This window comes from Conger conger, chromosome 13, assembly GCF_963514075.1.
Source record: "Conger conger chromosome 13, fConCon1.1, whole genome shotgun sequence".
NCBI lineage: Eukaryota > Metazoa > Chordata > Actinopteri > Anguilliformes > Congridae > Conger > Conger conger.
This window is the reverse complement of record NC_083772.1, coordinates 43406698-43431153: the sequence shown is the minus strand read 5'-3', so window position 1 is coordinate 43431153 and position 24456 is coordinate 43406698. Positions and strand designations below refer to the sequence as shown.

At 44.9% G+C, this 24456-nt stretch overlaps 1 protein-coding gene across 1 annotated transcript in view; it reads right to left on the bottom strand.

The window, feature by feature from the left end:
* The window catches only part of LOC133107681 (spectrin beta chain, non-erythrocytic 4-like), a 71120-nt gene that overhangs the window by 10441 nt on the left and 36223 nt on the right, over positions 1-24456 (bottom strand). The window contains exons 19-29 of the mRNA XM_061216751.1: positions 13609-13872; positions 9617-9841; positions 9028-9117; positions 7481-7759; positions 6675-6805; positions 6078-6282; positions 4750-4995; positions 3495-3629; positions 2244-2488; positions 959-1097; positions 382-466 (exon numbers count right to left, since the gene is read on the bottom strand). Of these exons, the coding sequence (XP_061072735.1) occupies positions 382-466; positions 959-1097; positions 2244-2488; positions 3495-3629; positions 4750-4995; positions 6078-6282; positions 6675-6805; positions 7481-7759; positions 9028-9117; positions 9617-9841; positions 13609-13872 (2044 nt within the window). The remainder of the gene's footprint in view (positions 1-381; positions 467-958; positions 1098-2243; positions 2489-3494; positions 3630-4749; positions 4996-6077; positions 6283-6674; positions 6806-7480; positions 7760-9027; positions 9118-9616; positions 9842-13608; positions 13873-24456) is intronic.

Here is a 24456-nt window from a genome sequence, read left to right as displayed (position 1 = left end):
TCAAGCTGGGATCTGGTCTGAACTGGTCAACCAGCTAAACCATGTCGAGGTGGGATCTGGTCTGAACTGGTCAACCAGCTAAACCATGTCGAGGTGGGATTTGGTCTGAACTGGTCAACCAGCTAAACCATGTCGAGGTGGGATCTGGTCTGAACTGGTCAACCAGCTAAACCATGTCGAGGTGGGATCTGGTCTGAACTGGTCAACCAGCTAAACCATGTTGAGGTGGGATCTGGTCTGAACTGGTCAACCAGCTAAACCATGTCGAGGTGGGATCTGGTCTGAACTGGTTAACCAGCTACCAGCTGTTTCAAACCGAGCTTCAGCTGTTTTTTTCAGCTGGGTGGACAGACCAAGTCATGCAGAACGACATGTACTCACTGTGCTGTAGCTCTTCCCAGTGCCGGTCCCATTTCTGGGTAAGCTCTTTCTGCTTGGCTATAACTCTGTCCAGCTTATCTCTGATCTGTGCAAGACAAAGACCCTTTAGAGCAGTGAAAAGGGCAAGCATGCTACACTAACAATGGCTGAAATATAGAGACTTAAAAAAATAGACCCAGTTTAAGTCTGTGTGTCTGTGTGACGACTGGAAAGCATTACAGTCAGGTCAAAATATGCACACACTACAAAAGACTGTATTCTGTATTAAGAAGTGTTTTAATCAGACTTAAAATTTTATCATAGAAACTTTTTTTAAGTTAAGTTACTGTTGCTTGACAAGTGAAAATTTCTAACGACATTGGCAAATCTTGAAATTTGGTCTCACCCAATATTTTTGTCTTATTTAGCTAAGGAATAGTAGAAATAAGTCCAAATATAAGACTAAACTACTTGTTGAGACTTTTTTGCAGTGCAAAGTAGGCTGTCCCGGTGAGCCCTGGGATGTGGTGCAGCTGGCCAGCCCGTAGCGGTAAGACGGGCGGGTGTGGGAGCGTGAGCGGGTCTGGGGGACACTCACCTCCTCAGACGCAGGGTTTCGGGCCGCCAGCAGGGTCTTGCCCATCTCCACACAATGGAAGACGTTCTTGTTGCGTGCCTCGATCTCGCTCTTCAGGCTCTGGTGGTAGTTCATCAGCACCTCCACGGAGGACACGTCTCTGCAACGTCGAGGAGAGACGGGGCGGTTAGCACGCGGGGCCGAGGCAGCCGCAGAGCCAGAGAGCCCCTCGGAAGAGATCCTGAGAGGAAATGTTGGACACAAGATGGCATAACAGATGATGTCACTTGAAGTCAAATGCCGTAAATCTGTTATACTGTTACTGTTGTAAAATTTACAGATAAAGGTATGACAGTTTTATGTCATTTGACATAATCTGTTGTGCCATCTTGTGACAGCTTCAATGTCCTGTGTATGACAGTGTTATATCAGCCTTATGGCCAGGGCCTCAAGTAAAGCATTATGACATTTTTATGGTTTATGATTTATCAAAACATCACAACGGAAGGAGGAGCTTTGAGACATAGTGGTATTGAGACTTAATTAATTACTGAGTTTCACTGCAATGGAATGAGGGTTATCCATCCATTACCTAACCTGCTCGGGGTCATGGGGTGGAGGGGGAGCAACCTATCCTAGCATGCATTACATAGAGGCAGAAATACACCCTAGGGAAGTCCCCAAACCCTTGCAGGGCATGAACATCATTCACTCACAAACTCATGCAATTTCCAATTAGTGTAACCAGCATGCATTTGTACTGGAGTACCTGGAGAAAACCCACACAGACATGGGCAGAACATGTGAACTCCACACAGACAGGCCTCAGAATTCGAACCCAGGACCTTTTTGCCGTGTGAGGCGACAGTGCTAACGACTGCACCACCAAGGGGCTGACCCCCATTCTAGTTGTGACAGAATGCCAACCTACACTCTCAGAAATAAAGGTACAAATGCTTGTCACTGGGGTGGTACCCTATAGGTGGATAAAATTGTACTCGTAGCCAGCAATATATAACTAATTTGTACTTTTTTTGCTTGGAAAATAGAATAAACAAGAACATTACAGTACTTTAGAACTTGAATCAAGTAGAAAGGCACTCTATTCAAAACCGTGGAAACTATAGAACTTGAGTAAAGAATGTTTTGCCCTTATATTTTGATTGTTACATACTCTAACAAAAAAATCCACACCAGCTTCAGAAGAAACAACAAAAACTATACTGTACTGGCTGTGCTAGCAGGGTAACACAGCAGCAAGGTGTGAAGGTGTGGGAGTGACTACAACACGAGCAGCGAAACCCACCTGGGCTTCTCTCCCGTCCCGATCTGGCAGATGACGCTCTCCATCCACATGATCAGGTCGCGCACGATGCCGAAGAATCGCAGCTTGTCCGTTGCCGTGGTGATCTGCACCCGGCACGCCTCGCAGGAAGTCAGCAGGTCTTTCCAGTGGTGCATCACTTCCTGCTCCTGGGAGACGATGGCTTCGGCCTTCTCGCCGGCGTAGACCGTCCTCAGCTGGGCGGCACTCTCCTGCAGCTGCCTCACCTGCAGAACGGGAGCAGGAGTCACCCCAAAACAGAGCAAGAGTAGCCCCAAACAGACATATCGGCAAAGGATATATTCTTCACTGATATTAGGAAGTATTTATTTCACACAGAGAGTGGTCACTGTGTGGAATAGCTTGCCAGGACATCTAGTGGAGGCAGAAAAACTGGGGGTTGTCACGACCAGGCTTGATATGGTGCTATTTAGCTTTTAGGCAAACGTACACTTTAGCGATAGAAGAAGGCAAGCACTGCTAGGCTGAATGGCCTGTTCGTCATTATGTTTTGTTATGTCATGTAAACTCTATTTTTCCCTGTCTAAACTCTATCTGCCCCTGTCTGAACTCTTCTGCCCCTGTCTGAACTTGTCTGGCCCTGTCTGAACTCCATCTGACCCGGTCTGAACTCTTCTGCCCCTGTCTGAACTCCATCTGACCCTGTCTGAACTATATCTGCCCTGGTCTGAACTCTTCTGCCCCGGTCCAAACTCTTCCGTCTCTGTGTAAACTCTATCTTCTTTTTACAGCAGGGCTCGTCACCTTGCATGGACCAACAGAGACTTCATTTGTGATTTCAATGAGCAGACACTGTAGTTCAACTTCCAAGCAGGACGGGAATAGGCCTGCACACCTTTGTGGCCAGGACCACTTAAGGGATTACTTTTAAGCAATCGCATGTGTGCTTGTGTCTGTCTGTTTGTTCAGCAGTCAGACACAGTCGTCTTGCCCAGCCTCATGATAAAGATGTTTTTCCTCAGAGTTGATTCAGCAGGAACAAGAAGAATATGAACATGGATGGAACAACATAGAATGTGCCATGTGTATAGTTTTGACGTAAAACTCAGAATACATATATCAGAGAACTCGCTGAGAAAGTACCCTGTAGATGTATTGTGAATTGTCTGCATGTAATAAAGAATGCCTGCTCACAGTGGTCTTTTCCTCGACAATTCAAATGAAAGATTTTTCTTCTACATATCTGACAGAGAAGGGAATCAGCCCGCCCACCTGTGTGACCAGTAGCTGGATGTCTTGCTCGAAGGTGTGCATGAGCCTCTGTAGGGTGCTGGTGTTGGCCATACCCCCCGGCCGTGCTTGCACCTCCGGGAGCCTCCTCTGCTTGTCCTCAATCTGTGCCAGGACCTGCAACATAGAGCGACCGCCATCGCCAGGGGCGACCAACTGTCACCTCACCGTCTCACCAGGCCTCCTCGTCCTCACACATTCACCACAGCACAGCATCGGCGTGTTTAAAACGCCAACCTTTTAACTGAACATTAACTGAACTGACTCCATTTTAATTTGTCAGAGCTGACATTACATGTACACATTCAGAAAATATTAATTTTTACCCCACTGATTTAAAAAGAATTTGCAGTTATTACTAAGTTTCAGGGTACTTTAAAGGATCAACTGTCTCCTTCTAATGAATTGATGCCTATTTCCAAGCAACATGCGGAAATACCGTAGTCCTTATTTGGACAAATGTCCTTGACTACTCCTGGGTTTAATTAGTGAAGAGGCCTCCATGGATATGAATGGAGACTTCTAAGAAAACCTTCTGAAAATAAAACATTTACTGCGAAATAATTAATCTTAACTGTCCCAAATGTTCTTGCCCAAGAAAATGTCACTTATGTAACACTAACTAGTACATCTTATGTAAGTAACTCTTAATCTTAATGATGTAAATCTTAAACAATGAAAAATCCTTTGCTTCTTAGAGATGAGTCATTGAAGACAGTTTATTTTCTTGAATAAATCATCAGTCACAGAAAACAGAGGTTTGTCCAAACGTAGCCACTGTGCAAGATTAGCTGTGAGCTAGCTGCAACCCTTGCTTCAGGCTATTTTTCCACTTCCAAAACTGTCAAAACACTGGGGGAAAAACCTGAAAAGGTCTAGATATAGTTCTTCATAAATATATTTTTCATTTGACAAGTCACACAACATTTCTACTATGTTCTAGTCACATGGATCCACACAAATAGTAAAACTATAAGGGGCAGCCTGTCGTGGCTATGGTACATGACTGGAACCTGGAAGGTTGGTGGTTCAAGCCCCAATGTAGCCACTTGAGCAAGGCCCTTAACCCCACATTGCTTAGTCTAATCAACTGTAAGTTGCGTCGGATGAACGCATCAGCTAAACTACTAATTATTATGATAAAACTGTTTGGCTAGGTGGTTTACGCAGTTATGATATTTTGCCACTAGGGGTGCCAGAGGACAAACAAATAAAAATCATTCTAGGCCTACAGTACCTCTCGGGAGTCAGAAAAGAACTTGTGGAGCTGGTGCGAAGCGGCCAACATCTGCGCCCGCGTCTCCATGAGCTCCAGCAGGTCGGCCCAGGCCTCGTTCACCCCGTCCTTCCACTCTGCGATGGTGGCAGCGTCGGCGTGCCCGTAGTCGATCAGCTCGTCCACCATCTGGTTCACCGCCGTCACCCGCTCCTGGCCCAGGGAGCCCGTCTCCGAGGCAAACTCTGTGAATTTCTCCTGCAAAATCTGCAAAAGACAACATGAGCCGTGTGACCGGCGAGAGTCGACAAACGCATTTCAAATGTTTACAAATGTTTGTCAAAAAATACACTTCACAATGGCCTCTGGCCTAAACCTCAGATGTCAAAGGATCTATTCGGTCTAAGACTGATCACTGACTTCTCTCACTTTTTCTTGCTTTTCCAGTGTTGTGGCTGACCCCTCAATAGACCTTAGAATTAGACTTTATGTTCTAACCGCAATCTGCACAAAAACACTGTTTGAAAGAATGCTACATTTAAATCCGCTTGGAGCCCATTCACTTTGGTATCTCTGAAGCTCAGTATCTCAAAAACCACTCAGAATGCAGACAGAACCTTATAATTCCAAGCTCACGTCATGTTGTGATAATGCAAATGTTGTGCAAATGCTGTCCGCTTTCTCTGTATCTAATTCTCTAAATCACTTTAAGAGTCTTGTGTGAGGGCCCTGTGGATGTCAAACCCCATCTTCTCTGCCTGAGGCCAGCCTGCTCCCCTGGGAACCCCCAACCCCATCTGCCCCCGTGCTACTAACCTCCTGATTAATACCCCAGAGGCAATTCCATCTCTCCCCTGTCCTACACCTCCCTCCGATTAAAATTCTGATCCCCTTCTTTTGACCCAGCAATTCAAAGGCCATAACGTCTGCAGGCTCAGACCAGGCTTCTGGAGGGTGATGATGTGCAGTCTTAGGCTAGAAGTGCTAATCTAAAAAACAGCTCAAGCTAGGTTTTGAAACAGCTGGTATCTGGTTGACCAGTTCAGACCAGCCCCCAGCTCAACATGGTTTGACCAGCTCAAGCTATGTTTTGAAACACCAACCAACCAGCCAACCAGCTACCAGCTCAGACAAGCAACCAGCTCATACTCAGCTAGATCACACCCAGCTAGACCAGCTTTACGCTGAGCTTGTCCGTGCTGGTTGACCAGCTCATAACCAGCTAGACCAATTTGACCAGTTCAATACTCAAGCAGGACAAGCTGGTGTAGCTGGATTTTAGACCAGGGACCACTCCGACTCTGAAACCCTGGTCCTGGTCAGGAGGTTGCGGGTACTGGCAGACTGACCGTGACGTGCTCATAGTCCTGTCCGAGCTCCGGGGAGCTGGCCACCACCTCGCGCTCAGCGATCCACTGCTCCAACTCCTCCACCTCCCGGTTGAGCTGGTAAAGCCAGTACTGCTGTTCCAGCCGGGACTTGCGCTCGTCCACCAGGTCTTTCAGGGACACGTAGAGCCGGTCGATCTGCGACTGCCTCTTACTGATCTGCTCGCTGGAGGGATTAAAGAGAGACGCAACACTGACTTAGATACAGTGCAGGCTTTGGATGTACTTTGGATATAAAATCTTAGGAGACAACTCTGAAGAAAAGTTTAAAGACACAACAGAACAGACTCTAGAGACAACTCTGACTTTAGACACAATGGTTACTTTAGAGACACAACGGTGACTTTAAACAAACAACTCTGACTTTAGAGAAGCAATGGTGACTTTGTAGACTCAGCTCTGACTTTAGACACACCACACTGACTCTGACGATGGTAACTTTCGACACAGAAAATTGACCCTGGAAGCAGAAGGGTAACTTTAAATGCTTTAGAAACATGTGAGAGACACAAGAATGTCTTTACAGACACAAGAATGTTTTTAGACATAGATATTCACCTGTCTGGGTGGCCCAGCTCGAGTAGCTGCCGGCACTGCTGGGAGAGGAGGCCTATCGTCTCTGCGTAGTCTTCGATGGTCTGCTCCAGCACCAGGTGCTTCTTCAACAGCTGAAGGGTGCTGGGCTCATCCTGGGGAGAAGGCAGAACTCAGATCCGCACAAAACAAAAATGCTCCCGCATTTCCAGAATAAAGAACATTTATGGCTATTTGTTCTTGGACTAGCACTACTACGCCTTTCTCCTCGTTCATTGTGGTAGCTCCTGTTTACTATAAGCCTGTCTGGTTCATAGTCTCTCGTTAGCAACAGCTTCCCCACCACAATATCACAGTGGAGCACTTCTACCAAGTCACTGTATGCTGACTCGTACCAAGTTTGTATGAAAACAGAAGTAATTGTAATTTAAACACACACAAAAACCAAAGCTGATCTCAAAGTAATATTTGTCATGAAGTTTGCACTGTTCGGAACACGGTGCGCTAACTGTTGGGAACACGGTGCGCTAACTGTTGGGAACACGGTGCGCTAACTGTTGGGAACACGGTGCGCTAACTGTTGGGAACACGGTGCGCTAACTGTTGGGAACACGGTGCGCTAACTGTTCGGAACACGGTGCGCTAACTGTTGGGAACACGGTGCGCTAACTGTTGGGAACACGGTGCGCTAACTGTTGGGAACACGGTGCGCTAACTGTTGGGAACACGGTGCGCTAACTGTTGGGAACACGGTGCGCTAACTGTTGGGAACACGGTGAGTTTACGTTACAGCGTTCGCCGCGTGCTTCCTCCTTGCACTCTAACACTACCTTGCCTTTCTCCTCGTTCATCATGTGCAGCTCCTGCTCGCTCAGCCAGGCCTCCACCTCGGCCACGTCGAAGTAGTACTGCTGGGCCTGGTACATGGCGTCCAGGGTGAGCTGCCGCTGCTCCGTCTCCGCCCGCAGGGCCTCCCACAGCTGCCGCAGCCGCTCCAGCCCCGCCCGCACGCAGTCCGCCTCCGGGCTGCGGATCGAGGCGATGAGCCCCGCCCGGTCCAGCACGTCCTCCATCCGCGCCCGCCGGCTCTGCAGTTCACGCTGCAAACTCTGGGGGGCGCCAGAGAAAACACGGGACCCGTGAGCTTACTGAACCGGTAGGCTCGTTCCAATGGCTTATTTTCATCCACTCTTTTCCTGTCCTCGCTCCTGACTTGGAAATCGATCCACCATCTTTAAGCCCGGATGCAACCTGCACGTTGCTCCTTTAACAGACGGACACGAGGCCAGCGTTATATTTGATCATTCGACCGTTTTTCAAGATGACCGTTGAAATTCATTGTGATTCATAGGCCTTTCTATGGTCTATAATGGGTTAAGGACATTCCAACCCCTTAACTGAACTCACAAGTATTGAAGAAAACATCAGCGCATGCTTTGTGGAAGTATTTTTCCAGAGAGCCTGATGTATAAATGATCGACCTGTGGATCAACCCATCCTCATCTGCTACACATCTGCTCTGTCTGCAACTGACGTCTGAAGGAGCAAGGGCATTCCATTTGCCTAATTCACGATTTCTTCTATTTAAAAGAGATGAGAAAAATAGGTGATTGGAATAAGTTCAATGTTTCTCAACTCCAGTCCTTGAGGCCCACTGTGTTCTAACCAGGAACACACACACACCAGATTTCTGGTTACAAGAAATACCTCCTGGATGTGAGGACGGATTATTCAAGGAAACATTTAAGGCAAATGAAATGTTCTCGTTCAGTCAAGCGTCAGTTTGAAGGTCAGTTATAGTCGTGGTATATCATGCATTCCAGAAAAGAATTGCATCAGGCCTCTCAGGAACGAAGCTGAACTCAGCTAACAGTGTATCCACAACACTCTTGAACCATGACCCCGGAACCAGTCTACTCAATCTGCATTCTGCCCTTGAAATCAGAATCGTGGAATTCAGTTTCTTTTTTATTTTTGTTTCTCGTTTCTTTAGAGCAGTGTTGCATAACAAATGCCGATCCATTTCTGGTCACCCGCAAAAAGAAAAAAAATAATAACGTGAAAATGTTTTGTTGTGGTCTGACACAGGAGTGAACCAGCATTGGCCAGAAACATGAAACAGATGCTGAGAAAACTAAGCCAGGGAATTAGCTGGAAAAAAGACCAGCATACTCACAAATTCAGTATACACAAAACCAACATACTCTCACATGCACACACACATATACGCACACACACACACACACACACACACAAACATACTGGTGTAAGGTGCCAGAAGGAGCAAGGCTTGCTTAATTCCACTATTCTGGTCACTATGAATCTGGGCTGTCATGTAGGCATAATGGGGTTGCCGTGGCGATGTGAGGTCACTTGCCTGGTTCTTCTTCATGAGCTGCTGCACAGCCTGCAGGCTGCTCCCGTACTCCCTGGTGGTGGCTATGGGAAGGCGCTCCTGCACCCACAACTGCAAACACATCATATATATTACACTGTTGGATTGGTATTTTAAATGCATAGGGTGAATACAAAGCCATTCGACATGGTTGCAGCTCAAATAATAGTGAGTTACATTTCCCAATGTAGACCATAAGCACTGCTGGGAAAAAAAAGTATTTTGGTTTTTCGTTGAAATACATTTCCAAAGTCCAAAATGTTCATTCTCTTGCAGCTTCCATTTCAACAAAGTATAAGTCTAAGCCAAAGCTTAAGCCTTAAGCCTGTTTTTTATTAATACGTTGGCCAAAATACAATACAAAGATGTTTAAACAGTAACAAAATTGAATATTATAGAATACATATTATCCATATATGTAATGCAATGTAATATATATTATAATGTAATTAAAACATGTTATATATTATAGGAAAAAGGACTGCTGAGATTCTGGGTCTGGGTGCAGCATACACTGACGCCATTCGGGCGGAAACCCATGGAGACGGTACGAGGCGTTTTGGTCACTCACGATTTCGTCCTCCAGGTCGCGGCTGACTTGGTGCACCTCTTTGGAGGCCAGCAGGATCCGCCGCCTCTCCTTCAGGGGCTCGATGAGGCGCACGATCCGCGTCTCCACCGCGCACTGCTTCTCGCTCATGGCCTCCCGCACCAGGCCCTGCTGCGGGATGGAGGCGGCCTGGACCTGCAGCTCGCCCACCTCCTTATACCACACCTCCATCTGGGACTCCATGGTCTGTCGGAGGCACCCCGGAGAGCCAGGACACAGAGGCGGAGGAATTAGCCTTTTAAATTCCTTCCCTCTTTTCGTTCCCACCGCTGCCCTCAGGAACGCACGTAATTATTACTAATGATGTGACGTACAGGAAGTGTTCACACTCGCATGCACGCGCACGCACAGGCACGTGCGCACACGCATACGCACCTGCACACATGCACATACACACAGAAACACGTACACACACACACACCACTGGAGCCAGAGAATTACTATGCCCACCAGAATTATTGGCAACCCTGGAATATATGAGCAAAAAAAAAAAAGTCTTTGTTAGCATGATCTTGACACTTAAAATATGAGAAATCTAACCGTTAATTTAGGTTAAATTATTCAAAGAAAATGCATAGCTTGTGTCATAATTATTGGCAATGCTAGAAATAGTTGAACATAATTGAAGATTATTCCTATTTATATTTCATTTTTTTCTGAGCACGTCTTTAGGAACTACTATGCGGTCATTTTTAGCTTCATGTTTCACCAGGGTATAAATATGAGGTGACACACAGGCCAAAACCCTTTAATCATCCATCAACATGGGAAAGATCAGAGAACACACAGACAAAAGGTTGTTGACCTTCATAGGTCAATCAAACAGTGGCCTGAGAAAAAGAGTTTAATGTGTGAAATCACTTATTCCCACCATGAGGGCATTCATTAAGTTTAAATTAATTAAGTTTAAAGCGACTGAAGCTGAGATGAACTTGCCTGGAAGAGGCTGCATGTGTATTTTTCACCTACGCACAGTGAGGAAGACAGCAAACATTTCTCCATGGATCACACTTGGAGAACTGCAGAAGATGGCTGCATCCTGGAGTTGCCAAGTATCAAAACAAGCTACGTGTATGGCTTGCCAGAACAAAGCCCCTGTGGCCATCACACAATAAAGCCTCTGGAGTTTGCTAAATGTTACTCGAATTTAGATTGGAACTGGATGCTCTGGTCAGAAGAGATGAAGACTGAGGCTTTGGGAATAAATACCGAAGGTGGGTTTGATGTCATAAGGGGCATTGTTATGCAGGTCCAGTTTTTACTCCAAAGAGCCCAAGAACCTTGATAGGATACATGGCATCATGGACTGCATCAAAACCAGTAGATTTCTATGAAGACTTGGCACTGTTATCTTGGCAAAGGGATGCACAAAATACTAAATGCAGGAATGCCAATAATTATGACAGACATCATCTTCAAAATAAAAATTTTGCATTTGTTTTTCCTCAGATTCAATTTTTTCTGAGCACAGAAGAAAGACATTTGATGAACAATAAACAGAATTTATGACTGTACTTTTTGCACATTTTAATTGAGGTTGCCAATAATCCTGGCGGGCACTGTAAAACTGTTGTTAAGCCTATTCGTGTGCATTCCGCTTTTCAACACCCAAAAGTACCCAGAGTAAATTAGAGGTGAAAGGATAGAGAGATTGTCTGTCACCTATCAATGGTCTAGTTTTCAAGTGTTCATGTTGGCTAGAAGATATACTGACGCATTTCTGTGTACTGTTTGCAGAAATGTAGATAGCAGATTGCGTTACCTGTAAGTAGGCCATGTTTGAGCCCTGTGATAAACTAATATTGCGGACACATACATTTCTTGAGGGAACAGCATGCTATTCTGAATTAGGACTGCACAAGTACAGACATTAGGAGGTATTGTGGCTGAACTGCAGATTTCAGTTGGTTTGAGCTGGAGGAGCAGTTCAATGTATTGAAATGAGAAAAAAATAAGGCAATTTTTAAAAAACATTGCTGGAGTAAAGTCATCCAGGCGTGAATGGAGACTAATCGTTCTAAAAAGTGGGTCACATCTCACAAAACCACATCCTGCTACATTTCTCGCCATCAAGAAAATTAGAGCAAAAGAGGGAATAAGGTCAATCTTGCCCTTATGAATTATATGGACTATTTTCAGGATTAATTATGCCATAATTCTGGGCCATGACCTATTCATCTTTCTGTTCAAAATGGCCATCTCTACATCGATTTCACAATTTCTGGCATTGCGACATTCTCTGGCTAGATACCCCTAGAACAAGCACTTCTGGATATTAATGTTCCAAAATGTAAAATGGTGCATATTGGTGGGGAACTAAATGAATAGTACAATAGAACATAGATAAATGTGTCTTGCTGTCTTTCTATGGTCAAATTCTTGGCCTAAAGGGCAATGACACATTGAGGAAGTAAGTGATGAATACCACAGGGACAGATGAGGAAAGAGAACTGTGAGAGAAGACGCTGGTCGGATTGCTCCTCATTTCTGCTCTGATCCCGGCCCAGTCCGTATCAAACTAAAGCTTGGTCCAAACCAGCTGCCTGCACTAGGCACACTGATGGACTAACCACATGAGCATTAGCTTGAGGGTCAAAGCCCTCTATTGTGATATGGACCTTAAGATAACAGCGGCAGAGATGCACAGCAAATCCCCGGCCGATTCCCAGAACGAAGGAAGAGTGAGAGGGATGAGTGAGGAACGGAGAGTGAGCGGAGGAGAGGGTTAGAGGAGAGAAAAACGGGAGCTGGAGGTGAGAAAATGAACTGAAACGGCTACTGTACCCCGGATGAAGGTGGCTGGGTGTCATGGATACAAACCAGAGGCTGAAAAGGAACTCAAAGCTGCTCATAGCACCAGCATGCTGTCGGAGAGATGGATGAAAGATGCGTAAAATGAAAAGTTGAGCACTGGTGGTGGAAGGGCGTGCCTTCACATAGACCTGCCAGGCAGGGGCTCCCCCAAAGCCTGGGGCAGGACGCCACCGTACAGGGGGCATTAGGGGGGGGCATTAGGGTCACACTCACATATCAGGTATCCATTACCATACCATGGAAACTAACAATAATCCATTATTGTAATGGTAATGGTTGGTAATTGGAGTTAGACTGTACAGGTCTGGAATAACTATCTTCCTACAAAAGATTTGGGAACATTATTTATGAGTTTTCCTTTGTAAGGGCTGTAGAACACTTTAAAATTAGCACTACATAGCACCTTCATAAGTACAAGGTTACAACTTATAATATCTCTATTTTCATTCATTTAATAACAGTTTTATAACATATAATGGATGCCTAAATATGTGTTAAGCAATATATTTTGAAATGGCAAAAGGCTAGAAGGCCTGGCACCATCAGTGACCTCCTGTTGGGAGTACTGGCCACACTTGCCTGGGAAGTCAGTGGACAAAACATAGCATGGTGCTATCTTTGGTTTGCATAAAGCCATGCTCACTCATTCAAGGGCAAATGAATGATCTTAAATGGAAACTCAAAAGAGAAAAGCACATTGTTTGGGGAAATGAATGACGATTTAAACAGTTCACACAAAAAACGCTACTTTCATGTAGACACATGATTCATGAGTCATAAAATAATATTTTGTCATGTAAACATTTAAAAGATGTTGAAAGTAGGTAACCAATGGAAAATGAATACAATACTTTATTAGTGCAGCTGTCTGTTTGAGAAATAGCAGTTTTTTGGGGTAAAAAAACAAGGCATGGAATTTATAACCCATTGAACTGAAGTTGAGCCAACTTAAACAGACAGTTACTTACAATATTGCAGTTAGAGAAGCCTTATATTTTTACAGTGAATGAGACACCTGTCCTGGATGTATATCTACAGCTTTGTTTGGCTAACTGTTAACCATATTAGCATTAGCATCTCCAGTCTACACAAGGGGGGGGAGGGGGGGGGACTCTGGTAAAAGTAAAGAGAGATGGGACCTGGAGCTTCTTCAGTTGCTTGTTGACGCTGACCAGGTCCTGACCGTGGTCCACGGTGGAGAGCTGGTCCTCCAGCTGAGACAGCTGCTGGTCCAGACAGGAGTAGCTCTGCACCAGGAGGTCTGCCTTATTGGCCTCGAAGAGCTGCCGGGCCTTGGCCTGGGTGGTGCTCTCCAGGTCCATCCAGCATTCCCGAATCTCCCCCAGCTTCTGACGCACCACGGAGCTGAGCTCCGGCTTCTCCTGGATCAGCTGCTGGCCCTCCTGGGGTACGGGGGGAGAGGGGAGGACGGGACAAGATGACAGGAAAGGTATTCAGAATGGAGAGATAAAACGCTAACCAACACCGGCTAATGCGTACGTTTTGACAGCTGGTAGTTGGTTGATCACCTATCAGCACAGACAAGATACCAGCACTAGCTGGTAGACCAGATCATACCCCGCTAGACCAGCTTCATGACCAGCTTGGTCATGCTGGTTGACCTGCTCATACCCAGCTAGACCAGCTTGATTTCATAGCTGGATTGTATAGCAGGGTAGCAATCCATCAGCACAGAGTTTGGCGAAATACCAGGTAGGAAGGCTGCTTAATGTCAAGTTTAGCAAGTCGCTAACCAGCTGACCAAATGTGCCTTTTTTATGATTAGACAATCTAATAATAGGTCAATAGAAGACTGCTAGACAACAACATTCATTAAATTATTAAATGATTAATAACTGCACCAGTCCCTCGGTCTTTAAACATTGTGTGGCACTGCGTGGCACTGAATAATGCCACAGTTGCGCCGAATGATGCCACAGTTGCACCCAGTTGGTTTACTGGTGGTGTCAGTATAGTTCCTTGCAATAAACTCCATGAGAAAGCTATAGTTTATGCACCGGCCTTTCGCAAATGTTGGGAAATAATGCTGATGATGTATTCATGTCTCATCATTTAGAGTCAAGCTCAAGATTATGGTATGACCATTTTTCTTATTCATACCCAATTAATTTACATACAATTTTCACACATGTGCATCACTAGTAGAAAGACACATGGTAAAGCAATGAAATATTGAAAATAGGAAAAATATTGGTTTCGCTACGGAAAGACACAACCATGTTAATGTTAGGATGTTGGCTAAAATCTAAATTTTATGCATCCCTACTACATGGTTGAAATTTTACATATAACCAATTTATAGAGTGTAATATTTTACTGAAGCAATTTGGGTTGTCTTCTCCAGATGCACTTATACAGTATATTCTGTATTACAAGCATTCAGAGAGCGGTGTTAGTCTGTAGCAGAAGAGGTATCCAATCAAGATCAGTAGAGCTGTGGGCTAAATATAACCCCTCTTCTCCGCACCAATCAGAATGGAGCATATGAATTGCCCCGTTCAGCCGGGGTTCATGTCTTTCACTGCTGTTCCAGGTTTCATACTGAAATCAATCCACCAAATCAATCTAAATGTCTTTACAATGTATGGTGTACGGTGGGTTTGTCACAATACACTTCGCAGTATACCCTGGCCAAAACCCCCAAAAAGTCAGTGCGCGTCCATCCCATAAACCAGCGGTGTGAAGTTGTATCTGAAAAGGGCCAGTGTGGGTTCAGATTTTTGTTGTAGCCCTGCGCTACATCACCTTATTGAATTAACTTATTGTGATCTTCATTCAAGACCTTGATTAGTAGAATGAGATGTCTTAGTGTTTCGCTAAAACAAAAACCTGCACCCCTGTCGGTCCTTTCTGGATAAGACTGGACACCGCTGCCATGAACTTACATTCCTAAAGGCACTACTTCATTTAACATCATCTGGGGATACAGTGTTAATTCAACTCTAACAAAGTACAAATTAGTCCAATAGGGACCATATATACTCAGTAAGTGTTGGATTAACACTGAACATTTTACTGTGTAGATGTGTTCTATATGTTCTGTCACTCACAGGGTCCGTTTCACAAGCCTAGCGATTTAATAAATGCAATTTTGACTAAACTCAATTTAGTCCAGGACTAAAGCTTAATCTTCGTTTGTGAACCCACCCCCTTGGGTTTTGTTTTCGGGGGCATTTCAGGTAATAAAAATATAAACAGAACACACTCTACAGGGGATAAACGCAGTGTCCTAGGAACAGCACGAGTGCGTACTGAGCTAAGGCATCCTTTCTGCTTCTCGTGAGCGCTCCCTAATCAACGTGTCTCTTTAGTCGATGTTTACCATTTCGGGGAACACCCGCAACCCCCTCTCCCCCCCCCCCCCCCATATGTGAAGAGCTGGGGGCCATTTCACATGCAGTCGGTCGACTGTAGCATCGCTGGTTGCCAGGCCACAGCCGGAGCCTGCCAGAATAGAGATTAAAAACCTGCCCCTCCCCCATACATACCCTCCCCCCCTCACTGCTCCCCAATCCCATTGTAATTCAGCAGCCTTGTCAAAAAAAAAGGGTGGGGGTGGGGTGTGCCACTGCATCTGAGGAGGGGATGCAGGGATACAGCGTTTATGGAGGCGAGATAACACCAGCCTCCACGCGTGGCCTCTCACTCTAACAAGGAACCCCCACTACATTCCTTGATGAAAATACGTTTGATTTATTCATTACATTACGTTACATTTTTATTTAGCAGACGCTTTTATCCAAAGCAAAGTACAAAAAAGCGCATATCAAGGTCATTAGAATGAACTACAGAACAGGTGAGATAAGCTACAATTCACAAAGAAGCAGTTTCTCTTTCCTTTGTACGCCATTTTGGCTCTGACTTACCGATGGCAGCGCTCAGGGTGAGGGTGATCTCTGACCACATCAGCACCCACACGAAAGGCTCTTAATCTTGCTCTTGAAATGTTGATTGGCTGCCTCATAACATCTGCAGCATGAGTGCATGTGTGTGTGTGCATGTGTGTGTGTGTGCGTATTTGCAGGGGTGTGTAGAGGGATGAGATTTTGGAGATGGAATGATACTAATGTTGTTCTTTGAACATGAAATAGATGTTTACAGCAATATTTCGAATATTTCAATCAATAATACAAAAAAGGCAATGAGAATTAATTTGTTATACTTTTACAATTACAATTACCGTCACTGCTGCTAAGGAACTGGACAGAGTACAATTTACAGAGATGATTATTTTGAAAAACAATCCACCGAAACAAAAACTGACCCCTCAGCTTGTGATCTGTATCTGTGACAGGTAGCTTCAACAACCAGATACAAATTCAGTGTTTTGTAGGACTTTTAACAAAAAAAACAGAGGTCATCTGTACTGCAGCACAAAAGCTAAACAGGACCATGTTTCACAAACCAGACACAGAGCAGCACCACCCAACAGTAACGAGGTTTTCCAAAGTCGTGGGAGGACGTCTTCTATCCCCTTACGTTAATGGTTGGTTTGTAAGAGCAGCAGGCCCATCCCACAGACACAAAGAAATCACATTACTCTAGCCCATCAAATCACTGTCCTCGAGGTCCAAAACCTGCTTGTTTTCCACCCTCCCTTTACCTGGGAGTCAAGTGTGAAGACAGACTGGCCAATCGGTAGCAAAAAAAAAAAACCAGGGCCAGATTTGGATCCAAGGCCCAGATATGATGACGGCAGCTGCAGCCTAAAGTTTATTATTAGCAGTGATGATGAGGATGTTTTGAGTACATTCTGTGTTTCCAGGTCACTCCTCCAGAAGCCGCGCGAGGCCCCGGCTATGAGACAACGTTGCAGAGACGTTGCAGAGACGTTACAGAGAGGCTGAGAGTTACGTCAGACATATCAGCTGGGAACAGAAGCTGCAGTCGAACCCTCAGACGTCACTGTGATGTTGCCACAGCGTCCGCGTCACGTTGTCGGGCGGTTGCGAGACCGCGGTGAGACATTACGCAGTCCCCGTGCACCCCATCCCCTCCCTCCTGATCCCCACGCCTCCCCCCGAAACGCAGCGACAGCAGGAACGGCAGGGGCCCAGCTGAGGCGGTGGAGCCCCGGGGGAACAGAGCGGCGCGGTGGGGGCCCGGAGTCAGCCGCTCCGCGGGGCCCGAACCGCAGCGCTGCAGAAGGGAGCTGGGACAGCGTCGCTGACACGGTACAGTAGTGTTGCCAGGCAACCGAGCAGCTGTGCAGGGTGACCTGCGATGCCTGCAGGACGGACGACGTGACGCGCTGACCTCATCAGAACCCTCACACACACGCACACGCACACGCACACGCACACACGCACACGCGCACACGCACACACACACACACACACACACGCACACGCACACGCACACACGGACACACACACACACGCGCACACACACACACACACACACACACACACACACACACACACACACGCACACACACACACGGACACACACACACACACACACACACACACGCACACACACACATATACATGCACACACGCACACACACTCACACACACACTCACACACACACACACACACACACATACACGCATGCACACTCACACATGCATATACACGCACGCATGCACACACACACACACACACACGCACACACACACGGACACACACACACACACACACACACGCACACACACACACACACTCACATGAGCTCACACACATGTACACACACACACACACTCATACAAGCTCACACACGCATATACATGCACACACTCACACACACACACACACACACACACACACACATACACGCATGCACACACTCACACATGCATATACACGCACGCATGCACACACACACACACACACACACACTCACACGAGCTCACACAAAACTACTAAAACATTCCTTGCCTATACACTGCATGTATGCGTTCTTGGTCGTTTTGTAACCAGAGCACATTTGAAAGGGCTGTCAGATGAACAAATGTTTTAGGATGACTGGAGCATATCACACCCCCCTACTGTATCAGCGACTGGTGGTTTAGCCCCTCATTAGCAGTGGGAGAGACCATTCTTGCCCGTGGGGGCCATGGCTGTCGAGGACACTGAGGTGTTAGTCGGTGTGGTTGGGACCAGGCCTAAGGGCCTTTCTGAAATGAAATACTAACATGAATGGGAGAACATAATGAGCTAAAATATCACATTAAATCCGATCTTTCACATTAAATAAATCTTTGCTCCATGATGCTGGGGCAAGCGATTCTCATCTCATGGGGGGGGGGGGGGGGCAAGGGAGAAAATTGTATCTGTCAGCTGTACGTGCTGAGTTGAAGAGCAAGGTCAACCCCGAACAATCCACAGGGTTCTCCGCTCGCAAACATACAGACTCACTGCAACCATACATCACACTGAACCCCCCGCCTCTCTCTCTCTCCTTCTCTCTCGCTCCCCCTCTCTCACAGATACACACACACACACACACACACACACCCACATCATTGCCAGGTTCAATTATCCAGGTTAGGCACAGTGGTTTTCACTGTTTACACACATGGTAGGTCTCCTACGTGGAAGATTTCCCTGTCACACATTCATCACAAAATTCCCCATCTGTTCACACATGGCATGACCATTCCAGATAAATTATGCAAGGATGCCTGCCCTCCAAAGCAATGCGGGACAAATGTTAATGCCTAAAAACTCACAGATCTTTTGCTGAATAATAATTTGGCAGAGATTTATATCCAAAACAAGGGACGCAAAACCAATACTTACAGTGGGCTCCAGAATTATTGGCACCAAAAATTTAGCAATAAACATGGATTTATATTTTATGTTCAAACACATGGGGAAACTACATACCTTTATTTAAATACATCTCATGTTTCAATGTTTCTTATTTATTTTTCTGAAAACCAGTGTAATGATTGGTTTAGTTCATCTCAGTCTAAAGGAAATATATTGGGTTATTCCATTGCTTCCTGTTCTTATAGTTTAAAAATGAGGTAACAAGCATGCAAAATCCCTTAATCAACCATCAGCATGGGGAAAGCCAAAGAACTGTCAATTCAGAAGACACAGATGGTAATTGACCATCACAAGTTGGGCAGAAACTTGCAAGGAAGAGGACACAAGTGCATATTATCCTCACAGGCAGTAAGAAAGATGGTGAGGGAGGCCATAATTAACCCAAGGATCACAGTTTAACAATGGCAGTTTAGATAGGTCTTGGCGTCACCAAGTCTAAAAACAGCATAAAATGGCAACTCCATACCAACAAACTCTATGGAAGGGGGGCACAAAGACTTACTGAAAACAGTAAACAACAACAATAAAACCAAGCTTCTTGAGTTTGCCAAAGCTCATTGGAAATATGACTGGAAGAAAGTGCTATGGTCAGATGAGGCCAAAATTGAACGTGTGGCCATACACACTATCAGCATGTTTGGCAGCAAAATGTAAGGCATACAAAGAGAAGCACCTCATACCCACTGTCAAATATGGCGGTTGGTCATTGATGTTTTGGAGATGTTTTGCTTCCAGTGGTCCAATGGCACTACTTCAGACCAATGACACAATCCATTAATGTACCGAATCTTGGCAGAAAATCTGGTTGCCACACAGGAAGGGTTAAGTAAAAACAACATCCATGTTCTGCAATGGCCATCTCAGTCTCCAGACTTAAATGCCATGAATAATCTGTGGTCTGAACTGAAGAGGGGGGCATCCAAGGATATCAATGATTCTGAAGAGTTCTGCATGGACGAATGATAATAACAATCCCTGTGTTCTCTAACCTTATCACAAATTATCTGAAAAGACCCATGGCTGTCATATTTACCAGGGGTATTTCCAAGTATTAAAACATGGGAAATATATATTTTTAATAAATGTAAGACTTTGTTTGATTCCATTGCATCATTAATAAGGCACACCGCTTCACACACGTTGGAAAATAAACGTGTCAATACCTCTGTTATGTTTTAGTTTACAGCATTTTTTGTGCATATTCATCAAGCTTGCTAATAATTCTGGAGCCCACAGTAAAAGCAAAGTTACTGTTGGTAAAATGCAACAAAATATTTCTGTTAGCCAAGTTAAATTACTAGCTATAATGCCTCTATCATTGACTTGTGGCACTAGCCAGCCTGCTACATTCAGTAAAAAACCGACTTTAAGCTGAAATAAAAATGTTTTAATCGAGAAATTTCTGGCAAAAACCATTGCTCATCAGTGTTAAAAAATAAATAAACCTTTGGAATGCAGGTTCAGTATTCCTGCGTGTGTGAGGGCCCTTGATGTTCTGGACATTATGTTTTCTAGGTGCTTTGCGATATCTTGAAAATAATTTTGTCTTACAATAGACAAATCCATGTCAAGCAAGGACAGCGACACTATTTATTTCATTCCTAAAATAAATGTTCTAATTTCCCTCAAAAAATCACAAAGCAGCTCCAAAGTACAAAGTGTCATGTTCGTGCAAAAATGGTAGAATGGGCAGATGCAGTCAAGTATTAAAGAAATAGTGGCAGAAACAGTAGACGTAGGAGCGTCTTAACCTTTTGCGTGCTTCAGAAATGTTCCTGCTGTCGTTCACACAAGTTCCTTTGTTAGCCAATTTCAATATATTCCTTAAATTTTCTGTGAAAGTCCTGACCCAGCAAACTGGAGGAACGTCTGCTCCTGCTCCTGTTCACACATGATGCCAGAACATTCATGGGTTAAAATCTCTCCATCTCTCTCTCTCTTGCACACACACACAGGAGGTTGGGGGATGAGCAGAGAGATGGAAAAGAAGAAATGAGAGAGATAAAAAGAGAGCAAGTTGGGTTAAAATGGAAATAAAGCAGGAAGCATTTCACTTTCATTTTCTCAATTTTTTCTGCTTATGTCATAATTGTGTGACTGGGCCACTGGCACCCAAGAGGAAAGGACTTGTGCTTGAAAGGGGCATTGAGCACATTATGTAACCAAAAACAACATGGCAGCCACTAAACTGGAAAGACCCTTCGGGATCTGAAAGGAGAAACAAGAAGGATTGACAATGAAACACCTTCAGATATCCTTGGGGAAGTCCAATGAAACTGCTTCCAATATCCTTGGCTCTCCTGCTCCAAAAGGGGATTATATAACTCTCCATGTACCTCCCAATGTTTCATTTAGGTTCTCATTGGATGGCCAGATGATCTCTAACCACCCTGTTGCAGAGTCCTATAATATAAAATGTTTTGTTTTTTTCCAAGAATCTCAATACCCAAGGGAAAAATCTCCTGCCAGTCAGAAGCTATGGAAGGAAGTCTTATGGATCCCAAGACGAACCTAAACAAACAGCACTGTGGTTAAAACAGCGGCAACAGGAAGGAGATTTATTGAGTCCACAAGTGGCTAAACCATCCCCACAGGGGTGGTCTTGGGCCATTCTTTATGTTAGTTGGTCACTTTGAAGTACAGCTACATGCTCACATAAGACTACGAGCATGTTGCTCTCAAAGAAAACAACTTTGTGGGCCTTGGGCTAAAATATAAGCTCTTTGTTCTATATCTGAACCTTACAGAACCAACAGTCAATGAAGACAAATGTAATCCATGAAGTGAAGTGCAGGCCGGTGTTTGCAGTTACTTAGCCAAACATTAAACTCTAAGATTAAGCGACTGTAGAGAAAATCTGTCCTCAAAATTAATCCCCTCCCCCTAGAAAGCCAAACCAGTTAATTTGCTGCCCTAAAAGTACATGACTGAGACCAGGAAGGTTGGTGGTTCGAGCCACGGTGTTGCCACCATAAGATCCGCAAGGCTCATAACCCCACATTGCTCCAGGGGGATTGTCCCCTGCTCAGTCTGTAAGTATCTTAGGATAAAAGTGTCAGTGAAATTATTTATTATTGAAAAATAAAATAACCTTGAACCACCTCATACCAATAAAGCCAGCCCCTTTGAATGGCACCACTAATCAGAGCCACATTTTACACAATTTTAAGGTGAAAACTGATAACATTGGGGAACAGATTGATTCTGAAAAGGAAAATTGTACTCTGACGCCTCCCCACTCAGAAGCAGTCACACCTACCACAGTCCTAAAAATTCACGAGCTGTTCCTTTGAACCCATTCCCTCAACCCTGCCCACCTGGTACTTCACAATTTGTCACTGACGTAAATGATTCCCTTGATTTAGGTGCTGTTCCGTCCCAGAGTACTAACTACCCATCCAGATAGTTTTGCAGAGATTTGGCATGGTATCCACTGCAGCGCACACTCCCTGGTACTATGGACCTCAACCGGTCCATGCTTTTCTGGGGCGCAATGTGCCAAAACTTAACATTCGAAAAACCCAACAGCAACATCTCTTTCCAAATATGGTAATGGTCACAGAGCTTAATTTGCGCATGGTTTCATTGAGAATTATTTATACCAAAGTATGGCAACTTTGTATATTACATTACATTATAGTCATTTAGCACTTATCCAGAACAACCTCAAATAAAGTGCAAATCAGAACCAGGTACAAGTGCGCTGAAAACCCTAGAGGAAAGTACAGTTTCAAGTCCAAGAGTGATCGCATAGATAAAAAATCAAAAAATAACTATCCAAGTAGCATACCACGGTTGGCAGCTAGAATACATTGCTATTTATAACTATATCCGTGCAAAGTCTCAACTAAAGCATGGCAACCACCCAAATCAAAACAATTAGTAGTGTTAGATGGCCGGGAAGGAATAGTACAGCCAGAAGGTATCACACATCTGTAGACACCGGTGTAGGCACCTGCACCATACACCAGCTGTTACACCGAATACAGGGTTTAGGATAGGCTCCATTGGGGCTATTCTGTTTCAGTATCTCCTTAACTAAAGGACTGTGATTGGGGGATTATATGTGAAAAGTGATGTCACCATATCCCATCCCCATTTCATTAAGATACAAAGTATCACTCTGGCACTGCTCTGCCCCTATCTGTGTCCCAAAAACAGTCCGGTAAAGCTTAGGTTCATGTGACCAAGGCACTGGCCTCAGAACTGGTGTACCAATTTGTAAAAGAATGAAAACTTAAATTGATTAGAAGGTACATGAAAATTGTAATTGTAACAAACTTTCTACTAGGGCTAAAGAAGTGATACCTGACCTGAAACTTCCTGTCATCATGGAGTTGCAAAAGCAAATGGCTGCCCTGGTCAAAGACTGAAAGCTAAGGTAAGTACCTATTTGTCGAATTGGTGGTTTCAGATGCCTGAAGGGGTAGAAAAAATAGCCCGAAAGCATGAATCACATTTATAAGTACTTTGAGCATTATAGTGCTTGTTACTCAAAGCTCTGTGAGCTCCACTCCACCCTAAACAATGAAGATAAAGTTAGTTCTTGGCTGGTTGTCAACTGTCAAGAGCCGTGAGAGGTATATACGAGAACTGGGCCGCGCCGGTTTTAGAACTGGCCGAGGAAGCAGCAGCAGAAAATACCCCACATAAAACCTATAGTTTCGTAACCACAACACACTCCCTGCTGACAGGCTCAACTTGGTGTTGCAGAGAGAAATTGTTTACCGAGCACAATTTGACAGTTTCTGTAACTAGTGCTACCTTGCATCAGCTGTTATCAACAGTTGGTCACACAAAGTAAATCGACGACTTGCCAAACTCTTCTAGCAATTCTACCACCAAATAGGAAGTGTGTGCTTATCAGCTCTACATTACATTTGTGGCATTTGGCAGATGCTCTAATCCAGAGCGACATATAGTTGATTAGACTAAGCAGGAGACAATCCCCATGGAGCAATGCAGGGTTAAGGGCCTTGCTCAAGGGCCCAACGGCTGTGTGGATGTTATTGTGGCTATACCAGGGATCGAACCACTGACCTTGCGGGTCCCAGTCATGTGCCTTAGCCGCTACACTACAGGCCGCCCAGTGAGCTGGGCTGGGATATCTTCACTGTGCTTTGTGTGCAGGGCCATGTGGGCTACGGTGTTGCTGTATTATGAAAACTCGTCATGAAAGCACCTTGCAT